Here is a 20,821-nt window from a genome sequence, read left to right as displayed (position 1 = left end):
TAAGGCTGTGAGCTCCCTCGAGGGCAGGGAATGTGTCTGCTTATTGTTATACTGTACTCTCCCAAGCACTTAGCACAGTTCTCTGCACATAGTAAGCACTCAATAAATACAACTGAATGAATGAATGACAGGGACTGTATCCAACCTGATTATCTTGTATCTACCCCAGTGCTTAGAACAGTGCTTGGCACACAGCACTTAACAAATACCATTTAAAAAAAAAAAAGGAAGAAAAGATGAGGGAAAAAAAAGAGCCCAGAAAGCCCCTGGGATCTGGTAGACCTTAATGAACAGTCAGGTTGGAAACAAAAAACAAAACCACAGATAGCTTTTTTCATGGGCAGGGGTTGGACTCAGGCATAGCCGATGGTTTTAAATCACCTGATGTTTCCCTTCCATGAAGGAAGAGTCCAACTAATAACTTTCTGATGAAGCCGGGCCTTACCTGGAGATTGAGGAGCAACTGCAACAGAGTCTGTATTCTCTGGACAAGCTAAGGAGAGAAAGACCTGTTTAATACACACATCATATTTTTCAGAAAACATTTTGGAGGGGGGAGAAGGATTGGGAGGGGAGGTGGGAGATAGGCCAAGGTTGGAAGGCTGAAGGTGTTCAGGGGTGGGCTACATTTAACTTGGCACCACAAGGCTTGGAAAGCAACGGGGAAACAATCCATTTGCGTACCTCAGATTCCAAGGTGGCTGGCAAACTGCTGCTATAATCTGGTCTGGTTATGTCGGCCTGAAACGGTCACAAATTCATTTCTAATCAACAGTCCACACTTATGAATTAAGAACAGATCTTTACCGTAGGTTTTCAACAAGTCCAATCCTCCCCATCTCAAAGGACAAATCCTAACGAAGTAAGGGTCTCTTCAAATCCTGATAAATCGAGAACCGGCAGCAGGATTTTGAAAACGGACTTTTCTACCCCATTATACTGCCCTCAACTGAATGGATCCCAAAGTGTATTTAGAACCCAAACCAAGGTCAACATACTGTGCTCAATCCTTCTTCAGAGTCCCCTGGAAGGTCACAGAGCTGCGAGTCTGAACTGGTCAAAGGGCTTCTCCAGTCTTTCAATCGGGGGTCACTGCTGCAGACTTTTTTCTTGAAGCTGCCATCTAAAAGTCCAAGAAACCCACCTTAGGGTATTCATGCTGCCATTTCTGTCAAGCACCATCTGCACTCAGAAACTTTCAAGGCCAAGAGAGAGGGAGAGGATGCTAGGGAGGGGCCTGACAATCAATGGTATTCATTCAGTGTCGTCCAAGTGCTAGGCCCTGAACCGAGTGCTTAGGAGAGTTCGACAGAAGCAGGACGTGTGTTCCCTGCCCTCGAGGAGCTTACAATCCCAAGAGGGTGGGGAGAGAGGCAGGTGAAAATTATTTACAAACAGTGGGAGCAGGAGGAAGACCCAGGATGCATACACCTCCACTGATCCAACAGGTTGAAGTAAAAAGAAAGCGCTCTCATCCAAGGTAGTTTGATCTCTTACTTTTATTTGTGTTTGTGCTGCTGTCATATCCTCCAAAGGTTTCTGCTCTCCTTGGTAATAAGGAATAGCCAGAGCCGTCTTCAGAATGATAATTGGCATTAGCCAAATGTTTACATATTAGGTTCTGGAGATACTCAACTGCAAAGAGGGGGGAAAAGAAAAAAAAGTTTGCAGGGTTACCACCCTCATGCAACAAGGCCAGCAAGGTACACAGACTTTTATTGTGGTTTGATGAAAGATTACTTCTCTGACCAATAAAGTTTTGTCTTTTCTCTCACGTCCATTCTTACTAATGCCAAAACAGGGAGCTATCTAGTGCTGCTTTAAAAATCAATCTATCAAACCCAGGAGTCACATCCTGAAATGGACATCACAGAAGAATTGGGGGGGGGGAGGGAAAAGGGGGAGGGAGAGAGAGAGATAAAAGGAATTAGAAGCAGGCGAAATGAGATCGGAGGAGCAAGGCAAAATTCAGGCCAAGTCATCTCAAGAAACCTTCCACCAGGGAGGCCTATGGGAAAAATCCAGCAGAGAACGCTGGGGAAAGGGCAGAAACTCCATCTCATGACGAAGTCTGGCTGAAAGCTTCCTGAAACGAAACATGGACCTCACCGCTAACTCCACTGGACAACAAGTCTGGGATCACGAGTAGGTAATGACCCTACCCAGAGTTTCACTGGGGTGTTTCTACCTACTTTCTGTCACTGCAGATTTCAGGATCATCTCGCCTTGCAGGTTTTCTAGAGGTTCCCCGCTTCGGAAAAGGAGCTTAGATCTGGGCCCCTGGGGGGGATCTTCAAATCCACTCATCTCAAGCATTTCCAAATAAATCTGCTGCTTCTCATAGAGGCTCTGAGCAATCGCGTTATCTTTCACGCTTAAACGCTCTAGAATGAAATCAGTTAAAAACCATTACAAATCTGTGTGTGAAGAATTCCAGCAACATCTTGGGCTGACAAAACCCACGATGACCGAGGCATTCAAAGTACTTTGCCCTTGAGGTCATTTAGTCCCGAGCATCTCCTTGAGGCAAGGTATTTTCAGTCTCCACGTCACCAATATGAAAATGGAGGCACAGAAAGGTAAATGGGTAAGGGCCACAAGTTGATGCATTTTGAATTTTTCCTGTTGCAAACTCTCTCAAGACACCAGAAGCATAAAATGACTGGCAGGTTTACCACCCTCACGAAACAGGTTGGGTGCATGTGTACACGCACAGAGTAGTGAAATCACATCCTGTACACATCTATGTACATATGAATGGATGGATGTAGAAGCTTTGTATTTTCAGGGTGTTTGAGGTGAGTTGCTCCATGCCCAGCTGCTTCGGGGATCCTCTCACTAACATTTCCCCTGCTAACTTCGATGCAGAGGCTTAACAAGGAGCAATCCACCTCTGGCATATGCTGAAAATATGACACCTATTTTGGGCTGTGGAAAAAAAAATCCTATGTAACATCACATTATAGAAAATACCACGGGAGAAAGGGCCGGTCAGTTAAACTAACTCCTGTAATACAGGTAAGGACGGGGCGCTTTCGTTTACTGCTAAAATAATTTTTCCCTCTCAGGACCAATAGGGTCGACCGGCAGGCTGCAAATCTAGGATTATCCCTTATTTCATTGCTTTTTCCCATTTTCCTGGGAGATTTGTCAGGAGGGTCCCCCAAGTCATCCCTTATTTGAGTGACATAAGCTCTGCCTCTCTGCAGGAACTGAGGATGGAAAAAGTCGGGAGGTCCTAGCCAGTGACCCAGTTTCTCCAAACTGAAACCCGGTAACTTGAAATAGAAAAGTGTGGGTGAGGGGGGCGGGATGGGAGGGTGGCGAGGAAAAAGGTAATAAAACGGAAGAACTTGTTGGGTCTTTAAGTCAAAGCTCCAAGGTCAACGCAAACATCAAGGATGATGAGCCTTCCAACATTCTGACAAGACCAAAATGGTTTTGAACTCGCTCTGGGTTGGACTGATATTGTCAGACACAACTCGCCTGGATTGATACGTAATTAGCCATTTAAGGTGGGCTCCCAAAGAGTTGAACTGAAGTCTAAACCACATGCCCACTGTCACTCACAGGATCTGGTGCTGGTTTCCCAGATATCTCACTTGGTTCAGTGGCTTTCTCGCTGCAGTTACATAACTTGCCCGAGAAATCTTGTGATTATAAATGCATCAGATGAGTCCTCCGAGGCTAAATATTCTGGGATCAAATGTTCAGCTGTGCCCCTTACCTTGGAATTCTTTTAATTTAGCAGCTCGCATTTCAGCTATCTTTCTGTCTTCTTCGAGTCCAGCAAGTGGCCCTTCCTCCTCAATAGGGCAGCTAGAGGAAGATGTGAAGGAGGAAAATTTGGTTGTTTTTGGTAAACTTTCTAACTATCTCAATTACTTTCTCAGCACCTTTAAAAACAGGCATCGCTCTCTTCGTGTGGGTCTTGTGGCTTAAGATCCCAAGAACATGTGTCACCCCTTCTTAATTGATTTTCAAAACCGAAGGAGGAACGAGATGGAGTAAGAGGGAAAGGAAGGCTGCATTTGCCTTGTTCCTGTCCCGAGCTCGACATGGCTGAACAAGACCCAGATTGGAACGCAGGTCTTGTCCTGTCACCTTGCCCTGAAGCTCCTTACGAAAGGTAGAGCTTACAGGGAATGTTCAAGGATTTGGACTGCCGGTTCCCAGCCTCTTCTGCCTCACTGGCACACAATTTTTTTTTTAAAGCCTGGACAAGGTTGAGCCAAGGCAATGGAAAGCCTGTTTTCATCTCCGATTTATGAGGTGGAGATAGCAATTCATCTCAGATAAGGGAACGCACAGCACAAAGATGATGTGGAAAACAAGAGAAGAGGGGGAGAGCCAGACCGGCCACCTAACAAACTCAAAGGAATCACCTGGTTGGTTTTTTTTTGTTTTTTTTTAAAGCAGTAATACCCTGTCTTCACCTGGGTGAGACAATGTGATTCTCATTCTCTCCTCTCTTTCTGTTTTCTCTGCCTGTCTTCATTTTTCTCCTAGTATCTTATCTCTGAGGCTGCCGTTCTCTGTACCTTTTCACAATTACTCCATCTCATGTTCTTGTAGGCCTGTGTGTGCTCATACGTGGGTCACTGGGTGTGTATCCACTTGGATAGATGTACCAATCTCTGTGTGTGCGTGGGGGGGGGGGGAGAGAGAGGAAGAGAGAGAGATGGAGAGAGAGAGAGAGAGAAGGATAAGGTATGGGTCTATGTTCCTGAGCCTATGTGGGTGGGGTGAATGTGAGGATAGGTGTGGGGGGGGGCATTCTTGAGGTGAGTGTGTAGAGGACCTCGGGGCAGGCACATGGATACACATGCAGAGTGAGTTTTGGGCAGTGGGTGGTTCTCCATTGATTCCCTCCATCTTCCTCATTGGCTCTCTCCACTCTCCAGCTCACACTCTTTGCTCTTTCTGATCTCATTTTCTAACCATACCCTGCTCTTGACTCCTCCCACCTCCAGCCTGGAACTCCCCCGCCGCCACCTCCCAAATCCACCAGACCATTTGAAAAGCCCAATTCCACCCCCTCCAGGAAACCTTCCCTGATTAAGTCCCAACATCCCAAGCTGTAGGAACCCAGGAGCCAACTGGTGAGTACATACAACACTGATGTATTTAGACCTATTCTCAGCACTTAGGAGTAATCAATTGTACATGGAATTATTTATTCTAATTTATTCTGATATTGCATCCTGGCAAGCTCCTCTACTTCTTGTCTGATCCTTGTTCTTCCTACCGATCCCACTAGTTGTGAATAACTCTAAATGAGTCTGCCTCCCTGCAAATAGGCTGTAGTTGTAGGAAGGGATATACTGAGTTCCCACTGGGTGTAGGTATCTGTACTAAGTGCTTGGGAGATGACAAGAGAAACCCATGATATGTTCCCTGCCCACAAAGAGTTTTACACTGTCTCTCCTTTACAGGGGAGACAGATACAACAGTGAAATTGGCATGAATAATTATTAGTATGATTGATTACATCTACACATACATACATACACATACAGAGCCAAGGAGGGGAAGAACCAAATTCATAAGAGCAACATAATAAGTATTACAGAAATGATTGATTGATAGGGGTAAATACCAGGCCAATATGACTTGGGATATGGGAATTAATTAGGAAGGCCTTTTGGAGGAAGTGGGATTTTAGGAGGGCTTTGAACATGGTGAGAATCTGTGGTGTGTTGAATTTAAGGAGGGAGGGAGGGAGGTCCAGTCTGGGTGAACAACATGTGAGAAGGGGCGCAGGTAGGAGAGTCAAGAGTGAGGCACAGTCAGAAGATTAGCTTGGAGGAACAAGGAGAGCGAGTTGGGGAATAATGGGTGAAGAGAGCTAGTAATATGGAAGATGGAAAGAGTTGGTGGAGGGCCCTGAAACCAACTGTGAGGAGTCTATTTGATGCAGAAGAAAATGGGAAGCCAGTGGAGGTTTTTAAAGAGTGGAGAGGCGTGCTGAGCAATTCCTCAAGGTAATCCTTGCAGCAGTGTGTAGTATAGATTGGAGCAGGGACAGCCTGGAGGCAGGAAGGCCAGGGAGGAGGCCAATAAGGTCCAGTTATGATATGGCAATCACCCAGACCAGGACAGTAACCCTTTAAGTGGTGAGGAACGGACTGGGAATGTGGGTTTTGTTTATGTTGTATTCTCCTGAGCACTTAGTACAGTGCTTTGCACTCACCAGGCATTCAACCAAATACCACTGCTTGATTGGGGAGGAGATCTGTATTTGTATGTATATGCTTAAATGTATATATGTAACTCATTCATTCAATAGTATTTATTGAGCGATTACTATGTTCACAGCACTGTACTAGGCGCTTGGAATGTACAATTCTGGGAAGGTCCTCGGATGAATTCATGGATAGAGTGGTGTGTCAGGAGGATAAAGGTGCATATCTGTGGGTATATGGATGTGTTCTGACTGCTGGGGAGGGACTGCATATGCACAAGTGCAACAGCATGACAGTGGAAAGAACACGGACTTGGGAGTCAGAGGACTTGGGTTCTAACTCCAGCTCTGCCGCCTGCCTGCTGTGTGACCTTGGGCAAGACACTTCACTTATCTGTGCCTCAGTTTCCTCAGATGAAAGATGGAGATTAAATTCCCGTTCTCCCTCTCCTTAGACTGTGAGTCCCCTGTGGGGCAGGGACTGCATCTGACTGGATTCTCTTGTGTTTAACACAGTGCTTAGTCCAGTGCTTAGCACATAGTAATTGTGGTATTTAAGTGCTTACTATCAACTGTACTGAGGGGGAGAGAAGATATATTTGTGGGAATATGGGGAGTCTTTTGGGGTCTATGTGTATGTAATAATAATAATAATGATGGTATTTGTTAAGCGCTTACTATATGCCAAGCACTGTTCTAAGCGCTGGGGTAGATACAAGGTAATCAGGTTGTCCCACGTGGGGCTCACAGTCTTAATCCCCATTTTACAGATGAGGTAACTCAGGCACAGAGAAGGTAAGTGGCTTGCCCAAGATCACACAGCAGACAAGTGGCAGAGGCGGGATATATGGAATAATTGGATGTGTGTATGTTTGGTAGGTGGTAGGCATAGATTGGGATCTGTAAACTTGTGGGGTTGCAGAAGGTATAGATAGGCAAGCGAGTGTCTACAATTCTTGCTGGCCAAGTTTCTGTAGTGCCAACAGAGGCCAAGAAATGTAGTTGTGAGGTTTTGAGGTTAGCAGCAAAAGCCATCTCTCAGTGTCCAGTAGTGGTCAGGAGGCAGAAGGACATGTCCATGTGGGCCAATGTCCTTACTGTTGGAGTACAGAGCATGTACCTGCCATTTCAACCAATCATAAACTGGGGGCTGGCAACCCAAGAAGTAAACCCAGTCTAGCATTTTACACACACACACACACACACACACACACACACTCACTCACTCTCAGTCTCCCCCCGTCAAACCTACCTGAATAGGAGATGAGAGAGAAAGCTAGAGGACAGAGCTGTTCAGATTTCTTCTGGACACAGAGAAAATATGCATTCTCAGGGGAGGGGGCAAATGCATGCAATGGGAAGAAAATCCTTTACGTTATCTACCTTTCTACGGCTCTACGAATGAGAGCCATCCACGAATTCCGCTCTTCTTTGGAGCTGGTGTAAATTTCATACATCTCCGGTCCTTTTAAGGATGCACTTATCAGGAACATTGCTTTTTCCTCATTAGCTACTTCTCTTACAATTAACTTTTGTAAAGAAATGACTGGTGGCTTTGCATCCTGAAAAACAAAATGAGTTAGAAAAGGTATTATTGAGTCTCGCCAAATCACAAAGCACTGATGAATCAATAGTATTTATTTATCAGTGTACTAAGCAGTCGGGAGAATACAGCAGTGAGTTAACAGACGTGATCTCTAGTTTCTAAAAGCTTACAGTCTGGTGGAGCAACTAAGTCACTAGAATAGGAGAAACAGACACAAATACACACACACACACACACATACACACACACAGAGGCACAGGGAATGAGCCTTCCAACTCTGCTATACTGTACTCTCCCAAGCACTTAGTAGAGTGCTCTGCACACAGTAAGTCATCAATAAGTACAATTAAGTTCACTTTTGGACATGTTGAGCTTGAGGTGCCTCCTCTTGGAGGCTGGAGGAGATGCAAGACTGCAAAGAAGGAGAAGAGAGATTAGGGTCAGTGAGGTAGGTTTAAGAGCCCTTCATGTAGGTGGTAGTTGAAGTCCTGAGAGCAGATAAACTCTTCAAAGGAGTGAGGGTAAACTGAGTGGAGAAGGGGACCTAGAGCTGAGACTTGAGGCTCACCCACAGTTATGAGACTGAGAAGGAGCGGCCAGAGAGATAGGAGGACCAAGAGAGGGCTTTATCAGAGAATCAATCAATCAATGCTATTTACTGAGCATATGCGCAACACCATACTAAGCACTTGGGAGAGTACAAGCTGGTTGACACAAGCATGCCCACAAGGAACTTCCAAACCAGAGAGGGAGACAGACATTAAAATATATTACAGAGAGAGAGAGATGTACCTGAGTGTTCTGGGGCAAATATCAACGTGCTTAATAATAATAATTATAATTATGGTATTTGTTAAGCACTTTCTACGTGCCAAGCATTGTTTTAAGCACCAGGGTACATACAAGGTAATCAGGTTGGACACAGTCCATGTCCCACATGGGGCTCACAATCTTAATCCCCATTTTACAGTTGAGGTAGCTGAGGCAAAGAGAAATGAAGTGACTTGCTCAAGGTCACAAAGCAGGCAAGTGGCAGAGCCGGGATTAGAACGCAAGTCCTCTGACTCCCAAGCCCGTGCACTTGCTGCTAGGCCATGCTGCTTCTCTAAGGGGTATGGCCCCAAGTGCACGGGCGATACAGAAGGGAGGGCGAATGGGGAAGTGAAGGCTTAGTCAGAGAAGGCCTCTTAGAGGTGATATGGTAGAGAAACCAAGATTAGACAGTGTTTCCGGGAGAAGGGGGTGGCCCAAGGTGCCAAGGCAGCCAAGAGGTCAAAGAGGAATAGGATGGAGTAGAATCCATTGGATTTTGCAAGAGGGAGGTCACTGGTGACCTCAAAGAGGGAAGTTTCAGTGGAGTGAGGGAGGTCAAAGCCAGACTGTAGAAGGTCAAGGAGCGAGTTAACAGAAAGGAACCGGAGGCAGTGGGCTCTTTAGCTCTTCTGAGGAGTTTGGACGGTAATGGTAGGAGGGAGATGTGGTGATAGCTGGGGAGTAGAGTAGGATCCAGAGAAGCTTTTTAACGACAGGGGAGGCATGGGCATAAACATAAAAGCAAAGGGGAAGGAGAAATCAGAGAGTGATCGTTTGACAACGGTCATGGAGGGGAGGAGGAAAGGAAAACCCTATCGTACTTTTATAAAGTGTGAACGGATGGGGTTGGAGACACAGGTGGAGGGGGTAGATTGCAAAAGCAGGCTGATCTCTTGAGAGACAGCCAGGAAGGACAATAGCGTGGATGAGAGGATTTAGGGAAGATGAGGGGGAGAGTTTAGGGAGTTCATGCTTGATGTCTTTCATTTTGTCTACAAAGTAATAATAATAATAATAATTATGGTATTTGTTAAGCACTATGTCCAGCTGCTGGGGTGGATACAAGCAAATCGGGTTGGAAACAACCCCGTCCCACATGGGGTTCACAGTCTCACTCCTCATTTTACAGATGAGGTAACTGAGGCCCAGAGAAGTGAAGCAACTTGCCCAAGGTTACACAACAGACAAGTTGCGGAGCAGGGATTAGAACCCATGACTTTCTGACTCTCAGGCCTGTACTCTATCCACTACGCCAAAGTAGTTGACTAGATCATCAGGGGCGAGAAAAGGGGGCATTGGGAGTTTAAGGAAGGAGTTAAAATCGGAAGAAAGAAGAAATGCCCACATGATTGGGTGTGATCACTACAGGTAGAAATAATGTGGCTTCATTATGTGTCACATGAAAAATATCCAACTGAATTTTTTTTTAAAGTGGTATTTGTTAAGTGCTTACTTTGTGCCAGGCACTGTATTAAGCCCTGGGGTAGATACAAGCTAATCAGGCTGGACACAGAACTTGTCCCACGTGGGGCTCAGTCTTAATCCCCATTTTAGTTAGCCAGTCAATCGTATTTATTGAGCACTTACTGTATGCAGAGGACTGTAGTAAGCACTTGGGAGAGTACAATATAACAATAGACACATTCCCTTTCCACAGTGAGCTTACAGTCTAGAGGGGTAGACAGACATTAATATACAGATTTTACAGATGAGGTAACTGAGGCCCAGAAGTAAAGTGACTTGCTCAAGGTCACATAGCGGGCAAGTGGCAGAGCCGGAATTAGAATCCGGGTCCTTCTGGCTCCCAGGCCCATGCTCTATCCAGTAGGCCACGCTGTTTCTCAATTTTCCTTCCCTGCCCTTTGAACACCTTAGTCAGCAGCCTGAGAGCAAAGGGATTATGGGAGCAAGTGCACACCCTTTATATTTTCCTCCGAAGGGGAAAAAAAAACCCCAATTCTACACAGAAAAAAAATTGCTGTAGAACCATTTTAGATACTGGAGGCCAAGCAAATGATTCCTAGGGTGAATGCAATAAGAGCAGGCTAAACATAATTACTAAGCACCCTTCCTCCTGTCCCACAGAAATGTGAGAAATTATGTGCTATGCATTTCAATGAAGGATGATGAAAAAGTGTGGACATCAACTAAAGTCAGGTCAGTCGATTGTTGAGTGCCTTATAGGACCGTGAAACTATTGCTGGAAAAACTGTGGGACCTTTCTCTCCTTACACTGATCCTATTTAGCTTCCCTGAAGGGCTCTTTCATTCTCCCCTTAGGTGAGGATGCTCTTACTGGGCTTAAATAAAAATAATAATAATAATGATAACAACAACAACAATAATATTAGTATTTATTAAGCACTTGCTATGTGCCAGGCACTGTTCTAAGCGCTGCAGTGGATACAAGCAAATCGGGTTGGACACAGTCCCTGTGCCACATGGGGCTCACAGTCTCAATCCCCATTTTACACATGGGGTAACCGAGGTCCAAAAGTGAAGTGACTTGCTCAAGGTCACACAGCAGACAAGCGGCGGAGCCGGCATTAGAACCCATGACCTTCTGACTCCCAGGTTCCATGCTCTATTACATCATGCTAAGATGTATACGGTGTGGCCACTATATGCATCAGACTGCAGGAGAGTGTGTGTGCATGCATGCCCACACTATGCATTTTACTAGGTGAGGGCAACATCTGGAAGGCAAAGCAAGGATTAATTTAGTCAAAAAGACACTCTGGTTCTGTCTTGGAGCTTCATAATACATCTGGGTAAGTCAGAACCTGGAATTTGAGAAGCAGCATGGCCTAGGGGAAAGAGTGCGGGCCTGGGAGTCAGAAGGATCTGAGTTCTAATCCCAGCTCTGCAACTTGTCCGCTGTATGACCCTGGGCAAGTCACTTCACTTCTCTGTGCCTCAGTTACCTTATCTGAAAAATGGGGCTTAAGACTGTGAGGGACTGTGTCCAACCCAATTATCTTGTATCTACCTCAGTGCTTAGTTATAGTAAGGGCTTAAATACCACAATTATATTATTATTATTAATTTTCAAAAAACTCGGGCAGTAAGTCAAAAGGCACAAATCCCCCCCGAAAAGGCAAAAGACTGCCAGCTAGCATGAGCAAGAGAAGAGGGCAGAACGGCAGAAGAAAAGAAAGGAAGGAAAAGCTAGGGAGGGAAGGGCAAGGCTTTTCCCAACCCCAACCCCGCTGTTACCGGCAACTAATGGCAGCTTTGGAGATCCGGGGTTAAGACTCAACCCACCCCATGTGATACTGGGAAAGCAGCCCAAAATAAATGTGAAGAAACACAAGCCCCCAAATTACTTCTGAGCACACACACAAGTCTCTGATTGGATTCAAGACAGCATCGATGGGCCAGCTGAGGATGGCAACAAGTGGATGCAATTCTCGATGTGCATTCCAACTGCAGCTGAAGAGGCTGCTTTAGTTTATTAATAATAATAATAGTAATAATGATGGCACTTACTAAGCGCTTACTATGTGCCAAGGACTGCTTTAAGCGCTGAGGTAGATACAAGGTAATCAGGTTGACCCAGGTGGGGCTCACAGCCATAATCCCCATTTTACAGATGGGGTCACTGAGGCACAGAAAAGTTAAGCAACTTGCCCAAAGTCACACAGCTGACAAGTGGCGGAGCTGGGATTAGAACCCACGACCTCTAACTCCCAGGCTCGGGCTCTTTCTGAGCCATAAAGGCCAAGGCAAGCGGAACGCAGTACAGCGCATTGCAGAGGGTGTGGCACTGATTCTGGAAGGGCACCTGCTGACCTAGGAATAACCTAACAAATCCATCCAAAAGGCCAGTGAGTAAAGCAAAGCCTTGAACCTGAAGGTGCCGTGGTAATTACTCAGAGGCTTAATGCTCAATTACGTCTGCTTGAAGAAAGCCCTCCTAATCTTCCAGCACCCAATAGGCTGTAAGGTTACCATGGTCACGGCTTCAAGGCAGAATGACATACCACTTCCCTGGGTGATAAGGCGCATTCTCCCCCTACCCCTTCAGGCCTGAATTAACATGCTGCTAACCACAGAGCCCTTATGTCCCAAAGGGCTGTTTCCAGGAGCTTCACGGAGAGTTCTAGCACCGCCACCTACACAAACTGCCACACACAATGGAGCTGGTGACACAGAGAGTGGAAAGAATTACAGAACCACCGGAAACCAAAATGGCCAGATTTTGAAATGCTGTGATTGGACAGGTTGGATCTGGGACTGCTGAATAAAATGTTAATTTTGCCAACACGATGGCTAAATTGGCTTTCAAACCACTCTTCTTTGCATTACCTCACTCTCTTGTTGGGTTTCTTTATAGGCTCATTTGGCCTGCAATCTGTAGTTTGGTTTGTAAATTGATCGATTCCATTTCTGAAAATGCTCCTGATGTCCAAAGACTCGTGCATTGTTATAAATTTGTTTTTTCAATTTCTAAAGGCAGGGACACGGCCCCCCAACAACCTTTTCATCTTAATTCCTACCCATCAATCTAAAGGGGAATGTGACAATCTCAGGGGATGGCTGCCTGGAATCTTCTATCTCTACTTGGGTGCAAATTATTTGTACAGTTTGGCCACCAGGGCCCCATTATAATCAATCCCCTGCCACTTCAGATAGACAGTCCTGACACTATGCCTCAAAGGCAGGAGTCTTGCCAGTCTCTTGTTCTAACCACTATATTACATTCTCCATGCCTTCAGAAAGTGAAGGCGTATACAACTTTCTGGGGGAATAGTGGCTTTCAATAAATCATTAAGTGTGGGGTGAGGGGAGGTAGGGCAGAAAAAAATCAAAGTTGGGTGATGTTAGATGGTACATACCACAGATGCAAAAGTATATTTCTGGTCCTTTTCTTGCAGCAGCAGAAGTACATCCGTCAACAGGACAGCAAGAATATCTAACAAGAAAGGAGGAGAGGCAAAAGTAAAATATCGTATCACTTCTAAGTTTGGGCCAGATTTTCAAACTGTATACTTGAATGGGCTCATTGGTCAACCCATCTTACTTCAGGGGAAATCTCAGGAACATGCAAAACAAACTGCCCACAGGAGCAAAAGTTTTACAAAACTTTGTTGGTGGGTTTTTTTTTTTAATAAGAAAAAGAGGAAGCAAAATAGAGAAAATGTGGAAAGATGGCCATTTCCCAATTCGAGCACCACTCAAAAAGCACATCAGATATAGACACTATTTTGTTATCGCCAAACAATTGTCATTTGGTTCATAACCTCAAAATAAAAATTTTGAATCTCCTCCTAAAACAAAGTCTTAAAGTCCCCAGCAGAGGCAAGTCAGGATGGTTCTACCGTTATGCAAAGAGAAATGTCAGCAGACCCGTCCACTCAAGAATGGGACACTATGTGTGTAAAGGTCACTGAAGTTCACTCTGAGTCAGGAGTCCTGGGTTCTGGTCCTGGCTCTGCCGCTTGCCTGCTGGGTAACATTGGGTGAGTCACTTAACTTTTCTGTGCCTCTGTTCCCTCGTCTGTAAAATGGGGATTAACTACTTATTCTCCCTCCCTTTTAACCTGTGATCCTCATGTGGGACAAGATGGTCTGATACGATTGCCTTGCATCTGATTACTTTGTATCTACCCCAGCGCTTAAAACAGTGCCTGGCACATAGTAGGCACTTAACAAATACCATAAAAAAAAAAGAGCCACCCGGAAGTTACTCTCACAGTCAGTGAGTCAATCGTATTTACTGAGCGCTTAGTGTGCACAGCACTGTATTAAGCGCTTGGGAGAGTGCACTCCATAACAGACACATTCCCTGCCCACAACGAATTTACAGTCTAGAGGACGAGCTTACAGTCGCTGTAGTAGCTTCGTTTCACAGTATACTGGACACTGAGATGGCATCACTTTTGGCTACCTTGAGACCCCAATTGGGAAAGAGTTTGTTCCCATGAGGGAGCAGGAGCCCCTTCCCCAACCGGCTTAGCTGGGTGTTTTTTGTAAAAGGATTTTGATGCTGATCTTTACAGCAGTGTATTAATGGAGCTGACACTCTTGTGAGCCTAGCTGGCTGATGAAAATGCAGTGGGAGGGAAGAATCAACCTGATGACCTTGTATCTACCTCAGCATGTAGCTGCTCGGCACTTTAGTAAGGGCTTAACAAAAACCACCATTTTTATAATTACTCTTGACATTATCAATCTCTCCCGCTTTCTTGTTCTCTCCTCTCTCTCTCTAGAGCGGCTCCCACTGAGGGACGGCTGCTGCTTTTTTTTTTTAAATGGTTTTTAAGAGCTTCCTAAGTACCATTCATTCATTCAATAGTAATTTATTGAGCGCTTACTATGTGCAGAACACTGTACTAAGCACTTGGAATGTACAATTCGGCAACAGATAGAGACAATCCCTGCCCAATGACGGGCTCACAGTTTAATCGGGGGAGAGAGATGACAGAGCAAAACAGAATGAAACAAAAACAAGACAACATTATCATGATAAATAGAATCAAGGAGATGTACACCTCGTTAACAAAATAAATAGGGTAATAAAAGTATATACAAATGAGCACAGTGTTGAGGGGAGGGGGAGGAGCAGAGGGAAAGGGGGCTTAGCTGAGGGGAGGTGAAGGGGGAAGGGGGAGGAGCAGAGGGCGGAAGGGGAGCAGAGGGGGAGAAGAGGGAAAAGGGGGTAGCTCAGTCTGGAAAGGCTTCTTGGAGGAGGTGAGTACATAGTAAATGCTCAATAAATACCACTGACTGTTCGATTTGAAGGCAGAGCTATTACTTGTAAGTGGCATAGAGTGGATCTGAAAGTAAATAATAATGATGGTATCTGTTAAGCGCTATGTGTGAAGCACTGTTCTAAGCGCTGGGGGGAGGGGAATACAAGGTGAGAACCATGCCACACCACATGTCACATCTTCAAAATCAAACAAAAACACCAACACCTGGGGTTTTCCAGGTCACCCAGTAGCATCCAGTTTTACATTTCTGGTTGGGAAGCTGGGGGCGACAGGATGGAACTTCCGCCCCGATAAAAAGCTCAGCTCCTTTAACACCTCCTCTCCCTGCACCCCACCATTCGGAAGGGTTGTAAGTCGGTCACATGACCTGCCCCAACCAACGTGAGCCCTGGCCGGAAGGTGGACAGGATACATTCTTTTTCTAAAGGTGAAGCAGAGGGGTTCATTCACTCTATGGTATTTACTGAGGGCTTATTGTGTGCAGAGCACTGTACTAAGCAAGTCCCTTCACTTCTCTGTTCCCCAGTTCCCTCAGCTGTAAAATGGAGATTGAGACTGTGAGCCCCACGTGAGATGGGGACCCTATTTGCTTGTATCCACCCCAGCGCTTAGTACAGTGCCTGGCGTGTAGTAAGCGCTTAACAAATACCACAACTATTATTATTCATTCATTCTTTCCATTGTATTTATTGAGCACTTGCTATGCGCAGAGCACTGTGTTAAGCGCTTAGGAGAGTATGATACAACAATAAGCAGGCACGTTCCCTGCCCAGAACGAGCTTACAGTCTGGGCTACAGGGTGGGGTACAGCTTACTTACCCCAGTGCTTGACAAGGAGTAAGTGCTTAAATACCATCATCGTCAGAGAGCTCATAAAACGCTTACCACACCAGGTAACCCGATGTTTTGTGTCAGATGAGATTCTCCCAAGAGACATTCTGCCATTAGCCAAGAGAAAACGAATGCCTCCCCCGCCCCCTCCCCCCAGCATGAGAAGCTTCACCTTTCAGGCGGCCGGATGCGGTTTTCCAGCACAGCATCCCATCCAGGTGCAGCTGCCTGCGCAGCACGTCCTCCCTCCGGAACGTGAGCCCATTCTTGAGCTTGCCGGAGGACTTGAGGTCTATCTTGCTGGCGATCTCGCGGAGACGCTGCCCTTTCTCGCGCTCGTTCACCTTGGCGTCAACTTGGGTGATGGTGTCTTTTATTAAGCCGAGAGCCTGAGTTAGCTCTTCATAATCTTCAGTACCCGCTACGAAAGACACAGCAGAGTTATCTCGGCTCTGTAACAGCTTGGGGAGCGCACACAAAAATGGCCCACCCACCAGTCCCAAACCCCTTCCCTCCAGCTTCCGGCTGCAGGGAGCCTGCCTAAGGAAAAAAAAAAAGGAAGGAAAAAAAACTCTCTCAACTTTTAATCGCACGAGACACAACGTTTCTCAGCCAAAAATCAATACCACCACATGAACTACATCTGCTTCCGACAAAGCCTGGAATCTTGCCTTTAACGCACAAAGACACCTGCACTCCAAACAGTCAGAGAGGAGAGGTCACAACCAAGCTGGTCCAGTCCACTAGTATGAAAAGAAGGAGCAAGGAGGGAAAGGAGAGCAACATGGAGCCACAGATATGGGAAATACAGACCGGGGGGGGGGGGAAGGGGGGGGGGGAAATCGAGTCACAGGACTCTAGTAAATAGTAGGCCAGTGCCCGGAGAGAAAAATTGCAAAAGCACACTGTACCTTCAGTATTGTGAAGGATGCGTTCCACCAAAACCGGGTACTTGGTAATGCGTTGAGTAACTAGGAGAATACATTCCTGAACCCCAAGCCGCCTCACAATTGAGAAGTTGCCTATTTTCTATGGAATGAAAAAGCCACACACACACATGCACACACACATGCGTGCACACACACACGCGCGCACACACACGCACATCTGGGAGTTAACTATTCCGTTACCAAAATTCAGACCCATCAATACAGGTCAATTTACCCCACTGTCATTTTCGATCACTCAATCCACAGCATTTACTGAGCGCTTCTGTGCACCTCACTGTACTGAACCTTCGGGAGTGTACAACTGAGTAAGAGACATGGATACAACCTAATGGCAGGCGGGGAGTGGGGGCGGGGGGAGAGAATGACAGACATGAGCCATTCACAAATGCTACAGCTCTGGATAGCAAAAGTATGGAAGGAAAAATAGCTAGGCGTGAATTATGCACATTCTTATCTTAAAGCAAGTACTAAGGCATATGAATGTAAGTGCTAAGGGCAGCTGCTGGATTCATGCCGCTTGTGAGAGGGGAGTTTAACCTTGTGAGAGGGGAATTTAACCGGGGAATGCCTCTGGGAGAAGGTGAGATTTCACAAAGGGTTTCAAGAAAGGGGAGCGCTATGGGAGTACCTGAAGCGAGAGGGAGGAGGGGCATGAACAAAGGATCGGAAGAGAGAGAAGCAAGAAAGGCACAGCAAGGTGAGAAGAGTGTGTGCTGGAGTGTAGTCGCAGAGAGCTGATGATGTGTTTTAAAACCGGTGTTCAGTAGTTTTTGCTTGGTGCAGAGAGCAAAGTTTGGTGGCCAGAGTAGATTTGGAAGGAACTATGAGTTCCGTTTTAGATGTATGGAGTTGAAGGTGCCCCTGGGACATCCATGAGGAGATGCCTTAGAGTCAAGTGCTTGGGAGAGTAAAATACAGAGGGGCTGGTCACGATCCTGCCCACAGGAGCTTACGATCTAGAGGGGGAGACAGACCTTAAGACAAATTAGGGATATGCACATAAGTGCTGTGGGGCAAATATCAAGTGCTCAAAGGGTACAGATCTAAGTGCACAGGTGAAGCAAAAGAGAGAGGGAGGAGAAGTGAGGGTATAGTTAGGGAAGGCCTCTTGGAGATGTAACTTTAAAAGGACTTTGAAGGTGGGGAGAGTGTTGGTCTGTCATACAGGAAGGGGGAGGGAGTTCCAGGCTACAGCGTGGTAAAGGGGCAGGAGAAGCAGTATGGCCTAGTGGAAAGAGCACGGGCTTTCTAACCGCAGCTCTGCCAACTGCTTGCTATGTGACCTAGGGCAGGTCACTTTTCTGTGCCTCAGTTTCAACTGTAAAATGGGGATTCAGTACCTGTTCTCCATGCGGGACAGGGACTGTGTCTGACCTGACCTGTACCTACCCCAGCACTTAGAACAGTGTTTAACACAGAGTAAGCGCTTAACAGGTACCATAAAAAAGGGTCAGCAACGAGACTGAGGTACAGTGAGAAGGATGGCATTTAAGGAGTGAAGGGTGCGGGCTGGGTTGTTATAGGAGAAGGGAGTGGTCCATGGGATTAAAGGCAGCCAAAAGGTCAAGGGGGATTAGGATAGAGTGGAGTCCATTAGACTTGGCAAGGAGGAGGCCATTTGATCTTGAGAGGTTTTGCCCAACTAAGCCCTCATTTCCCCTACTTCTCCTCCCTTCTGCGTTGCCTATGCACTTGGATCAGTACCCTTTAAGTATGAGAAGCATCTTGACATAATGGATAGAGCACGGGGCTCAGAGTCATAAGGTCAGGAGTTCTAATCCTGGCTCCGCCACTTGCCTGCCGTGTGACCTTGGACAAGTCACTTAACTTCTCTGGGCCTCAGTTACCTCATCTGTACAATGAGGATCAAGACTGTGAGCCCCATGCGGGACAGGGACTGTGTCCAACCCAATTTGCTTGTATCCGTCCCAGCACTTAATACGGTGCCTGGCACATAGTAAGCGCTTAACAAATACCATTATTATTAGGATATTCACCTCACAGTATTTACATACATAGCTGTAATTGATTTGAATGTCTCCCCCTCTAGACTGTAAGCTCCTTATTGGCAAGGAATGTGTCTACCAACTCAGTTGTACTGTACTCTCCCAAGTGTTTAGTACAGTGCTCTGCACACAGTGAGCGCTCAATAAATACCACTGATTGAAGAGTGGAGTCTCCATGGAGTGAAGGGGCAGAAGACAGATTATAGTGGATTAAGAAAGGAGTTGGAAGAGAGGAAGTTAAGACAACAGGTGTTTTTGACCTGTTTGACAAGTTTGGACACAAAAAGGAGGTGACAGGGTGTAGTTGGAAGGGGCAGTGGGAGCCAGAGAAGACTTTTTTTTTTAAAAAAACCAACAACACAGGGGAAATTTGGGCAAGTTGGAGGGCAGAAGCCAAAGAGTCACTGGAAAGTGAACTGTTGAGGATGGCAATAAGGAAGGGAAGTAGAATGGGCACAAGTGTTTTAGAAAGTGAGAAGGGGAGGGGGATCAGAAGCACAGATTGAAAGGGTAGATTTTGGAAAGGGGAAGAAGACCTTCTCTTAGGAGACAGTTGAGAAGGATGAGTGAAGGGATGTAGCGGTAGCAGGGAGCTGGGAAGGCGAGGGGAAACTTTCAATTTTCTTGACATATCTATTTATCCTTTAATTCTTTTGCTGTCAACAGCTGTAGCATTCTGTGTTTATTTCCTGGCTGTCTCTCTTGATTCTAAGCTGCTTGAAGGCAGGGACTGTTTCTTATTCAAATGTAGCCTTCCCAGCAATTAGTAAAGTGCTCTGCAAACATTGGGCACTCAACAAATACTATCAATCAGTGGCATTTACTGAGCTCTTCCTGCGTGCAGAACACTGTACTAAGCCCTTAAGAGAGGACAATATAACACAATTAGTTGACAGGTTTCCTGCCCACAAAGAAGCTTATAACCTAGAAGGGGAAACAGGCATTAAAATAAATTACAGATATGTACTTAAGTGCTGAATATCAAATGTTTAAAGGCTACAGATCCAAGAGCATAAGTGATATAGAAGGGAGAGCGAGTATGGGAAATGAGGATTTAGTCCAGGAAGGCCTCTTGGAGGAGATGTGAGTTTAGTAGGGCTTTGAAGGTGGGGAGAGTGGTGGTCTGTCCGATATGGGGGTGGAGGGAGTTCCTGGTCGAGAGAGAACGTGGACAAGGGGTCGGCGTTGAGACAGACGAGATTGAGGCACAGTGAGTAGGTTGATGTTAGAGGAGCGGAGTGTGCAGGTTGGGTTGCAATAGGAAATCAGTGAGGAAAGGTAGGAGGGGGGAGAGCTGAATGAGTGCTTTATATACTAATGATCAAATGGATGTTGAGGTCTCCTAGGATCAGAGTAGGGAAAGACAATAAGGCGAAGGAAAGAAAGGCATTAAAAAGTTGCTCTTGCCTATTTTGCCGCCAACCTCTCATCCGCGTTCTCCCTCTGGCCTGGAACACCCTCCCTCTTCATATCTGGCGGACAGATATTTTCCCCACCTTCAGAGCCTTATTGAAGGCACATCTCCTTCAAAAGGCCTTCCCTGACTAAGCCTTCATTTCCTTTTCTCCCACTCCCTTCTGTGTCACCCTGATTTGCTCCCTTCATTCACATCCGTACATATCCGTAGCTTATTTATATTAACTTCTGTCTCCCCCTCTAGACTGTAAGCTCATTGTGGGAAGGGAATGTGTCAACCAACTGCGTTACAGTGTTCTCTCCCAAGCACTTAGTACAGTGTTCTGCACACAGTAAGCACCCAATAAATATGACTGATT

The 20,821-nt window shown here is 46.0% G+C and overlaps 1 protein-coding gene across 4 annotated transcripts in view; it reads right to left on the bottom strand.

Annotated features, from left to right (window-relative positions):
* Nucleotides 1–20,821, bottom strand: part of ARHGEF18 (Rho/Rac guanine nucleotide exchange factor 18) — a 121,684-nt gene that overhangs the window by 10,331 nt on the left and 90,532 nt on the right. For all 4 annotated transcript variants that reach the window (XM_029050332.2, XM_039910101.1, XM_029050333.2 and 1 more), the window contains 10 exons: nt 17,002–17,119; nt 16,263–16,511; nt 13,382–13,458; nt 7,568–7,746; nt 3,728–3,819; nt 2,193–2,384; nt 1,498–1,635; nt 999–1,123; nt 685–741; nt 446–493 (listed from right to left, as the gene is read on the bottom strand). In XM_029050332.2, coding sequence (XP_028906165.2) covers nt 446–493; nt 685–741; nt 999–1,123; nt 1,498–1,635; nt 2,193–2,384; nt 3,728–3,819; nt 7,568–7,746; nt 13,382–13,458; nt 16,263–16,511; nt 17,002–17,119 — 1,275 coding nt within the window. The remainder of the gene's footprint in view (nt 1–445; nt 494–684; nt 742–998; nt 1,124–1,497; nt 1,636–2,192; nt 2,385–3,727; nt 3,820–7,567; nt 7,747–13,381; nt 13,459–16,262; nt 16,512–17,001; nt 17,120–20,821) is intronic.

Source organism: Ornithorhynchus anatinus, chromosome X1 (assembly GCF_004115215.2).
Source record: "Ornithorhynchus anatinus isolate Pmale09 chromosome X1, mOrnAna1.pri.v4, whole genome shotgun sequence".
NCBI classification, from domain to species: Eukaryota; Metazoa; Chordata; class Mammalia; order Monotremata; family Ornithorhynchidae; genus Ornithorhynchus; species Ornithorhynchus anatinus.
Note: the sequence above shows the minus strand (reverse complement) of the source record. Positions and strands in the feature narration are given on the sequence as shown.